The following is an 11376-nucleotide window of genomic DNA, read 5'->3' as shown; positions in this document are numbered from 1 at the left end:
CGCTCCCAATTACCACCTGCTTTGAGCAAGTCGTAAATGTGAGTGAGCAGAGACAATGTGCCTGTATGTTCAATGCTCCCCTCTTGATGAATGAATGGGTCGGAGGGGGCCAGGCGGTGACTATGGCTGTAGCCCCTTCCCCAGAGTTCAAGTCGTTTTTACTGGGTGTGGAAATGAGCAGTTTTGGGCTGACATGGCCATCTTCTGGAGGTGGAGTTGTTCTGCCCAGCTTTCTCACAAAGCCCTGACACTGCAGAGTTGGATTCTGACAGCACCAATATAGGCCAATCCTACATAACAACCGCAGCACCCTGAGGCACCCGGGAGGTGATGCACAGCACTTTATGGATGTTGTACACAAGTAAACAAATAAATCAATCCTTACCTTTTTTGACTGCTGGCTTAAGTACCTCCAAATAACGATGTACGCATCCTCTGAGGTGTCACTGACTTCATACTCCAGCCTCCTTTGCTTACTCATATTGCATTTGTACATTGCAGATTTTTGATGAACTGTTGAAAACCTCAGTCCAATAATATGGTGTGACATTAATCTGGTCACACAGTGTAAAAAACGTTAGTTGTACAAATGTAGCCAATGGCCCAGTGCAGGATGCCATTACTGCTATACAGGAAATAACTAATCTGCCCACTGGTTAAAAACCACTTTCAAATGCCATCGCTCTGACTGAAAAAAAAGGTAATCATAGCCTGGAATACTTCAAACATTTTAGGTCAGTCATAGTTTTCATTTTCGAGTTTCTATTAAATATAATGTTTTTCTTGACTGGCCCATTTTCTTGGGGGCAGGTCGTCCCAGATGCCTGTTACTCTTGTATCTAATAGACTGCAGATCTTGAAAAAATGGAGTTCAAAGTTTACAAGTTAACATGTGAATGAATGGATTTCAAAATTTACCAAGTTAACACAACAGTTTAAAGTTTAAACAAAGTTTGCTAGCGAACATAAATTAATGTGGTTCAAAGTTTACAAGTTAACATGAATAAATGGGGTCCAACATTTACACGTTAACATATGAATGAATGGATTTCAAAGTTTGTAAGTTAACACAGATGACTGTGGTTAAAATTATTTGGAATAATATTGTAAATTTATGAATGCCTTTTATAGTATGCTTTTATGGTGAGATTTGTTGCACCGAATAAAGCTGACTTTGACTTGACTTTGACTGTGGTTCAAAGTTTGCTTACTAACATGAATTAATGTGGTTCAAAGTTTGCAAGTTATCATATGAATAAATGGGGTCCAACATTTACACGTTAACATATGGATGAATAGGGTTCAAAGCTTGCACATTAACATATAAATGAATGTTGTTTAAAGTTTACAAGTTAATAGGGATGACTGTAGTTCATAGTTTACAAGCTAACGGATGAATATTGGTAAAAGTTAACAAGAATGGATGTTTTACAGAGTGTGAACATTAACATATGAATGAATGTGGTAGATGTGTACAAGTTAAAATGGATGACTGTGGTTCAAAGTTTGCAAGGTAACATCAATTAAAGTAGTTGAAAGTGTACAAGTTAATAAGAATGAATTTTTCAAAGTTTACAATTTAAAATTAATGTGGTTACAAGTTTACAAGGTAACATGTGAATGAATGTAGTTCAAAGTTGACATATAATTCGGGATTTAGGTACGAATAGCAATGTTTGTGGTTAAGATGTTGTGGGCTTGCTGTCACCCACCAAGTGTCAACAAAGTTGTTTTAACAAAGTGGTTGAGGGTTCTGAAGGTTTTAGATGCAAACAGTGATTGATAAATATCCATTCATGTGTTAATTCTCGTGCAGTAATGATTGATGAGGCGGTACAAAAAGACATTATAATAACTTAAGTGTTTATATAATGCAAACTGCATTCTTCAAGCCAACATTTCTCTTGCCTGGTGGACATTGTACATCTCCAGATATCTGAACATACTTTAACGTTGTGCAAGGACCGTCATAGATGTAGTTACTTGTTCATAAAATTGTTTACATTGCTTTCACACTTGCAGAACAGAACTGGCGTTCAGACCACATAACTCTGTGCTCTTCGTGTCCTTGATGTTGTCAATCTTTGCTTTCTGGGATCATCCAGGATAAAGCAAGTGACACCCACTCATACAACTGGTCCTTGTCCTAATTATGTTTTGAGCTGCTACGCTCCCTGAAAACATTCTTACCTCTCCTGTCTGTTGAATCCAAGAAAACAGTAATCCAGGCTCTGGAGTTTCAATAGAAGTTTGTCCGTTCGACCACCAGGTAGTGCCCTGCCAAACAAAACATGACTGTCCTATTTTGCTCTGCCTTTATAATTCATGCACAAGTACAAGTGAAGTTGCTATCTGTTTGTCAAGGTGTTACTATAATGTAATATTGAAACCATTTTCACAGTGTGAAGTGATTGATGGGATGTGTGCACTCTGTAGAACTTTCGAGTGTCCTACACACTGAGCTCTCATCCTTTCCAAAGGCTTCTGATGATGCAAACAATGCACCAATGATTCACGTTGATGCAAAAGTGATGCAGGCGGTGCCTTCTGAAACCACTAAGGGAAAATACTTAGGATTACCTTTACTGACCAGAACTCTCCTTTGGAATTAATACTTAAACCATTCCTTTATCCTTTCTTAATTTGGTCATTATATCTATGGTGTTATTAACATTTTGAGTTAAAGGTTCTTTGTATCTCCAGATTGTAGTGTCCCTAATGAGCTGCTCTTTAGGATGCGGTGGCTGAGGCATTTTTTTGCAATGGCGCAGTATTGCGGTGTCACTCAAAACCAAGTGACTTCCACCAGAGGATATCAGTACTTTGTGAATGGAGATGCGGGTCACTTTCCTTGGAATGACCAGCATTTTGTGGTGCCAATTATATCTTCCCTCAGGCTCCCGGCGGTGAACGCACTGCAACATGTTGACCCCCGGGATCTTATCCCAAAACGGCATGCTTACGGTTGAGTCGAGCACTGTGCTGGGGAAGATATGGTTTTCAAACAGGAAAGCGGCTGTTCTGGGGTATTGTTCCTGGAGGTTTTCCATCATACTGTGCCAATCCTTGTGTTTAAAGGGCAAAATGATTTCATCAATGTCATTGAACAGTAGGAACCTGGTCCTGTACATGTTTCTGTAAAGGCAATCATTCAAGACCGCGACCTGTCCATAATAGCCAATGTTGGTGGCATCTGAAGATGAGTGTTTCCACTTCTTAGACACGTGGAAGTAGAGATCGATTGGCCAGCGTATGACCTCCAGGGTGCCTTCTACTGTATAATACTGCAGGACTTCCTCAATGGCTTCAGAGCAGCAGTTATCGTACAAAGCGTAGATCATGACTTTTTGAGCCCCAAGCAACTTGTACACCTCTATAGTTTGAATGAACTGCAGGGCGTTGCTATAGTTGCCATACAACGTAGAGATGCATATCCTAAAGTCTGCATCCAATGGCCCTTGTCTAAGATTTTTGATTTGAAACACAGGCAGCTGCTCTATCTTCCCTTCCGATGACCAATGAACGGACAAGTACTCGGGGTTGCAGTCCTCTGGCATCGAACAAACCACATCTGCAGTTGCATAGAGAAATCCAAACCTGTCAGAATGGAAGTCTATCTCAGCACTGGTGATAAAGGTATATCTTGGGTGTGTCCTACAGTGAAACCAACAATAGAGCTCCTTCACATCGCGATAGTGGACAATAGCGATGACACGAACAATGTTCCTCTCTCTATTGTCATAGTATGCGTTGAGCACAAATGTCCTGTTGTCATTCAATGGTGTGATACTGGCATCAGCAATTTCTGTAATGTTGCATATTTCAAAAGAAAGTTTTCTTTTTGGATGATGGTAAACAAGAGAAAGTATGTAGAATGTAAAAAAGCAAACAAAAGTCCGGAACAACCATTTTATAAAACATGGCATTGTGTCCTTTCAGGTACTATAAGTAAATCTGTGAACAAACAAAAAATAACATTACAAAGAGCTTAGTACATGGAAAGCTATAGCATACAATTGTATTGAGACAAAAAAAAAACATTTTATGAATATATAAAAAACAATATTGAAATTGGTTAAATTCTGCAGTGATAGCTAATACAATTAAAGAGTTTCTGAAAATCTACAAAAAGTAGTTTGGGAAAAAGAGAAAAATGTTATCCTTAGAGATAGGCAGATATCCTAAATTGGGTCCAAAATTATGATGAAAAACATGTTGGGAGCTTATAAACAACTAAGGGGTCGATTCCGATCCGGGCCGGACAGCTCTCCGAGAGCTGTTCATAGCCTTACCTTGCGACCGACTGGTACCCGAAGCCGGTCCGTCCTGTAGATGAAGTACGATGCGCATAACTGGCAAAAACACAACCGACACGTAGGCTGTGATTCAAGCTTCATTCACAGTCTGAGCCGTAACTCCGAACGCCGAACTGAGTCGCCCGGAAGCAGAATCCATAGCAGTCTCCGCCCTGACAAGTACGATGCGTACTTCCTATGCGCCGGACGGGTCGCCACGTACGGCACATCACAGCATTCGGAAAACAAGCATGTCAGCTACGATTCGCGCCACAACTCAATCCACGGCTACGAGACGGATCAGCTTACAATGGGTACGAGACGGAGCAACAAGCAGCGTGTACGACACGAACACATCATGAATCCCATCGCACAGGTCATACCAGTACTCTACATCTATGACCGGATCAGGAACCGACGCCGACGGCGCAGACGGTAAGTCAGACACCTACCACACAAACAAATGACACGTACCCGCAAAATGGCACACACACACAGGGGATCCACATCCTGGCCACTAACAACAGGCCACCATAGGGGTTGTATGGCCAGCACCACTACCACCCCCACTCATAGGGGACCTGTTGCCCATCACTACTGCCACCCCCACCCATAGGGGAACTGTTGCCCATCAATACTGTCACCCCCACCCATAGGGCTCTTGTTGCCCATCACTACTGCCACCCCCACCCATAGGGGACCTGTTGCCCAGCACTACTGCCATCCCCACCCATAGGGCGTATGTTGCCCATTACACCTGCCACCCCCACTCATAGGGGACCTGTTGCCCAGCACTACTGCCACCCCCACTCATAGGGGACCTGTTGCCCATCACCCCTGGCACCCCCACTCATAGGGGACCTGTTGCCCAGCACTACTGTCACCCCCACCCATAGGGCTCATGTTGCCCATCACTACTGCCACCCCCACCCATAGGGGACCTGTTGCCCAGCACTACTGCCACCCCCACTCATAGGGGACCTGTTGCCCATCACTACTGCCACCCCCACCCATAGGGGACCTGTTGCCCATCACTACTGCCACCCCCACTCATAGGAGACCTGTTGCCCATCACTACTGCCGCCCCCACCCATAGGGCTCATGTCGCCCATCACTACTGCCACCCCCACACATAGGGTACCTGTTGCCCATCACCCCTGCCACCCCCACCCATAGGGCTTATGTTGCCCATCACCCCTGCCACCCCCACTCATAGGGGACCTGTTGCCCATCACTACTGCCACCCCCACACATAGGGGACCTGTTGCCCATCAACCCTGCCACCCGCACCCATAGAGCTTATGTTGCCCATCACCCCTGCCACCCCCACTCATAAGGGACCTGTTGCCCATCACCCCTGCCACCCCCACCCATAGAGCTTATGTTGCCCATCACCCCTGCCACCCCCACTCATAGGGGACCTGTTGCCCATCACTACTGCCACCTCCACTCATAGGGGACCTGTTGCCCATCACTACTGCCACCCCCACCCATAGGGCTCATGTTGCCCATCACTACTGCCACCCCCACCCATAGGGGACCTGTTGCCCATCACTACTGCCATCCCCACCCATAGGGGACCTGTTGCTCATCACTACTGCCACTCCCACCCATAGGGCTCATGTTGCCCATCAGTACTGCCACACCCACCCATAGACGACCTGTTGCCCATCACTACTACCACCCCCACCCATAGGGACCTGTTGCCCATCACTACTGCCACCCCCACCCATAGGGGACCTGTTGCCCATCACTACTGCCACCCCCACCCATAGGGCTCATGTTGCCCATCACTACTGCCATTCCCACCCATAGGATGGGTGATACGCCACACATCCATCATACTCCAACATTATGTATGTCAGCAAAATACATCCCCCTAACATCATGACAACAGTGTGTAGTCTGTGACAAATGCCCACAACAGTGATTATGACTTTGAACATGCAATGTAACTAACAGCACATGTGTGACCAACAAATGAGTGTGCCCTACACAAGGCAAGCATCACTATAGCACTGTGTCAATGTAAAACTAACACCCCCTCACTGTGTAGAACAAAAGTTAAGTGTGGGGTTCCAAACTGCAGCAGATGTTGAGCATTGTGGTGATGGGGTCTAAACCCCCCCTCATCACAGTGACCAAAAGGTAAGTGTCATCATGGTCAAAGCTGCAAATAACAAACAGCATGTATGATCTCTGCTCCCAACACATTAAACACTTTTGGGGCAAACTAGTGGTTGTGTCGCGATGTGGTGAGGCTAACAGTGCTGTGAAAACAAAACATACTCTCGGCCATGTGCAGACAAGCACCACACATGGGGGCTGACAATGCATACAGTGTACAATGACACAAGAGCAGAAGTGACCATCACAAAGCATACACACATCTCGAAAATAGACACACTAATCAAAACAACCTGTGTAGACTGTAGGTGTCAGCTCACAAACTCCCATTCCATGCCAGCAATGGCACCTAACAACCAGGATGAATGTGCAGAATGATGTGATATGACTCACACGGACTGCAGGGAAAATCACAGAAACAGCATCCAGACAATGGCCCACAACAGCAATAACAATGCTCTGGTGCAGATGCACAAACAGGCAACCTCACACTGAACATCTGACACAACATGTGTGGGTGTGTGTGTGTGTGTGTCTCAGTATCCCCAGGCAAATACACAACACATGATGGGGGCTGAACCACAGTGACACAGATGTGGACACAGTGCCATACAAAAGTAAACCACCATTGGGACACCCTTAGTGGGCAATCAGGCGTTGTGAGATGAGAGGGAGCACAACAGACACATGTGACACAAGCTGGAATGAACACCAACTAACACAGCAAGAAACTGACACACAACAGCAGTACCCCATGGGACCAGACATTGGGGTGACACAAGCATACATGACACCTCCACTGTGATGACAAAGGTAGATGTCGTACAAACTGGGAAACCCAGACATGTGTCCTGTGCCACAAACATACATCACACCTACACAAACACAAATCACTCAGCATGACCCGTCATCCATGGACAAACGGTAGCTAGGGTCCCATCCATGCAAACATTTACATCAGTCCACCCTCAACACCACACACCCTGAAATGCAACACTGTGCATCTGTGAAGCCCACATGGACAGGTGACATTGCACATGCACCCATGACAAACACAGGAATGTTGGGAGGAACTAAGGTGCACAGACTCATCACACAAGGACAGTTTACAACCCTGGTGAATGACAGACATACTGCACAGTATGCGGTACATGGACATGACGTCAAAGCTCCCTTAACCTTCCAAATACCTGCCACAGTCCCAGGGCAATGCAGAACCCAAGGAGAACCACAAGGCACACATGCTGACACCTGCAAACATTATAGCCCTGAACCCGACAAGTGGGAGAAGTCACACACACATACACATGTCTCAATCACTGAAAAGTACCACCTAGGAACAACTACATTATATTGCGAACAAACAAGTGCCTTGGGGAACCCTGGCTGTGTCCCATCTGCGTCTGACCACATCATCACCACTCAGAACAGACAAATCCCAATGATGAAACACCAATTAACAGTAGTGTGTCATGCACCCACACATCTGGTAGCCCATGGCAAAGTTGTGGGATGAACACAGTACCACTCAGCAAGCAGCAACAACAGGAACATTTCAAGGGAACACTGCCTGTGTATGAAAAGGGATGTGGACACACACACAGATGCTCATACAACACACACCGTGGGCCCAGGCTATTTCACGGGACAACACATCCGTGACATAGACTGAGGGGACCCAACTCCTGTGTAGGTCCAACTGTGCCAAACATAGTCACAGCAAGTTCCACTCATGTCAGCAGAATACTTGGTCAGTCAGCCATCAGTTACCACACAATGAAGGCTCTGGTCACAACAGCCTGGGTACGTGAGTCTCCCCTAAGCCATCTGCACATACTCAACACATATGTACAGCAAGTTGCACAAAGGACCCAGTTGCTCCTATACCAATGATCCCCACACCTGTAGGTCCAGTGGAGATGCGCCCAAAGTCAGGGAAATAGACACATTGGACAATGGGAAGCACATCATATGTGCATCGGTACAAGCCACAGATGTGACCATGCAAATGAAATGTTTACAGATATGTTCTCAAATTGTTAATCATGACACACCCAGTTAGCTGCAAAGGATGACATGGATACCGACCAGAATAGGATACATATCTCATGGACCACATGGAGTACCTCACATCAACACCTCAGTATTCAACATTGGAAACCAAGCATTACAGGTGCAAGGGCATGCTAAACATCATCAACCTAATGTATAGCTAGATCAAGTTCGCAAGGATAAAGAAAAAAGCTTTATTCAGCAGATGAAAATTGAAACGTCCGTTCAAACAAAAGGCCAATGGCCAGTCCATCATCAAATTACAAGGAGTGAACTTGAGTGACAACTGTCACACGTTGCTTGCCTGCACTGGAAGGACAGGGGACATCACCTTGGGGGGGCATACATGGGGGCAGGTCAGGCACCGCAGGGACAGGATCAGGGTGCAGCAGAAGGAGGCAATGAAGGGGTGGTGGATGCAGGAGAGTCACTTGCAACTGCAGTGGAGCTGACTGAAGTGGTGGGCGCAGTCACAACTTTGGGGCACAAGTCAGATGGGGTGGGTGCCGGCACAACTTCAGTGGGCAGGTCAGATGGAGTGGATTGGGTCCCCACTGCAGTGCCCAAGTCAGACGGGGTGGTCATGGATTCCACTGCAGTGCCTAAATCCATGTGAGCGGAATGGGGTGCAGGTGAGGTCGGCAGGACAGAGGGGGGGGACACGGTCCCCACATCAGTGGCACTAACCGTCTGACTGGTTTGTGGAGGAGCAAGTGGTAGGGGGGAGGGCCTCAGCATTTTGGGGATGGTGTATCTGTGGGTTTGGGGAACCCGGGGCAGGGTGTAGCGGGGGAACCTCTGGAGTGGTGGCCTGGGGGATGGAGGACGGAGACTTTGCCTTGAAGCTGCGTGGCGGCGGTGGGGTTTTGCTCTTCCGGCTCCGGGAGAACTTGCGGGTGGGGGTCTCAGTCTGACTGCGCCTAGGGGATGGTGTCCGGGTGTGAGGGGCACTCCCCTCTGTGTGTGGGGACTTCCTCTTCCCCTTGTAATCTGGATCTGATGGGTCGGTGGGGAAGAGGCCACGGTCACAGAGGAAGAGCTTCTGTGGAGATGGGGTTGCAGGTGAGGCAAGGGAAGGGGGCTGGGAAGGAGAGGTTTCGGAGGACTGCGGAGTGGTTGTGGATGACTGTGTGTGTGTCTGCAAACCATCCCCTGTGAGTGTGGTATCAGTCCCCTGTGCATGCTTGTGTGCACGTCTAGCCCTTGGTTTGGGTGTTTGTGTGCTGCCCGTGTCTGTGGCTTTGGAAGAATGTGCAGGTTTGTGTGCGCTTGGGATAAGTAGGCTGCTTGGAATCGTAGGTGGTGCAGGGGTAGGAGGGGCGCGGGACTGTTGGAGGAGGAACACTACTGCCATCAGGGAGGAGGCCACGAACTGATTGGTCCTCTGTAGGCCAGACATGCCCAATGAAATACCCTCCATGAACGACACCAGTTGCGTCAACAGAGTGGTGTGTGCAGGGAGGACACTCAGCATCGATGTCTGCCCTACATGGATCTGTCTAAGTTAGTTCACAGACTCCTCACTCAGGGCAGCAGGGGACACAGGGGCAGGGGGTGCGGTGCCTGGCACAAAGGAGACATGCTCCTGAACACGGGAGCCTCCATGGACCTCTGGGATGGGAGCCGATGGGAGGGTGGTAATAGTGGTGGTGGGGGCGGTGGCGGGGACAGCCTCACTAGCTGGGGTTTGGTGGCTTCTGACACCCGCTTCCACAAGGGAGTCATGCTCAGAGCTGCTGTGTCCCTCAGCTGGGGGGATGGTGCTGACGACTCCTTGGTGTGGCTCCACTCGCCCTCTGTGCCAATGGGTCCCTCTGACTTCTCTCCTTCTGTCCCTGTCAGGCTCTGTGGCTCCTCCTGGTCCATTGAGCTTTCTCCTCCTGTGGCCATGGATGTATCTGGATAGGAATAGGAAGAAAGAGAACAACATCAGTTACCTGCACTGACTGCACACACCACAGTGAGTACATCACATCGCAGGGCAAGCCCTGGCATCATCAGCTGAACACTGCTCAAAGTTCCAACACTGTTTAAAATAAGACAATTGTCATTCTCAACATCAACCATGGCACACATATCCCTCCTTGACTTGTACCCATATGTCTGTCGCATGTTGAATGCTAATACCCCAATGTCCCGACATGCACCACCCACACATCAGTTGGACATGCAAGTGAACATGTAGGAGTATGTCACTATACACACTGCACATCTCTTGCCACTGACTCAGTACAGGTGTCCGGATGAAGGGATGGGCAGAGACTCATTTCACATGCTTGTGATGCATGCCAGCAACACACACTATGATGTTCTCATGTCCTGATAGTCAATGCCACAATGGGGTGCATGGTGCACACTTGAACACAATTCAGGATCACTCATAGCAAATTAAATGCCATGGCACTGGCATGCCTGGAAAGTCAGTCAACACTGTATCCTGTCACAGGGGCAGGGCATCCAGACAACAACAGTATGCACTGTGTCACAATCATAGATCTGGGGTAAAGCACACTCTGCAGCTGACAAGTGCACTTGCCCATCCCCTGCAAACAACATATCCAGGACCCAGAAGACCCCACATCGTGCAAATCAGACATATGAGTCTCTGCAAACACAACTCCATGTACATTAGCACATCACAGTCTTCCGTGCATGTAACCCAGCTGCCTGAAGTACACAGTTGCATACACCATTGTGCGCTGTCAGATGATCACACACCTATATGTCACACAGGTCTTGTCTCTCACAGTCACATCTCAGATGTCCTGCTGACCCTCAAAATCATGGACACCCCAGTTGTACGTAACAGGAAGCCACACCATATTGACACAGAGGCAGACACCTGAAGGCACATGACACCTGAAGGCACAAAGCACAACCTGTAAATTGATACACAGGAGTG

The 11376-nt window shown here is 47.6% G+C and overlaps 1 protein-coding gene across 2 annotated transcripts in view; it reads right to left on the bottom strand.

Annotated features, from left to right (window-relative positions):
* Positions 1 to 755: 755 nt before the first annotated feature.
* The window catches only part of LOC146868829 (uncharacterized), a 216798-nt gene continuing 206177 nt past the window's right edge, over positions 756 to 11376 (bottom strand). Inside the window, exon 2 of one of the 2 annotated variants that reach the window (XM_085613858.1) lies at positions 756 to 3954. In XM_085613858.1, the coding sequence (XP_085469984.1) occupies positions 2616 to 3926 (1311 nt within the window). In that variant the 5' untranslated portion in view covers positions 3927 to 3954 and the 3' untranslated portion in view covers positions 756 to 2615. The remainder of the gene's footprint in view (positions 3955 to 11376) is intronic. The other variant, XM_085613857.1, reaches the window with a different exon arrangement.

The sequence above is a fragment of the Triturus cristatus genome, chromosome 1_2 (genome assembly GCF_964204655.1).
Source record: "Triturus cristatus chromosome 1_2, aTriCri1.1, whole genome shotgun sequence".
In the NCBI taxonomy this organism is placed as follows: Eukaryota; Metazoa; Chordata; class Amphibia; order Caudata; family Salamandridae; genus Triturus; species Triturus cristatus.
The sequence above is the reverse complement of the archived record's forward strand: the minus strand, read 5'-3'. Positions and strand labels throughout refer to the sequence as shown.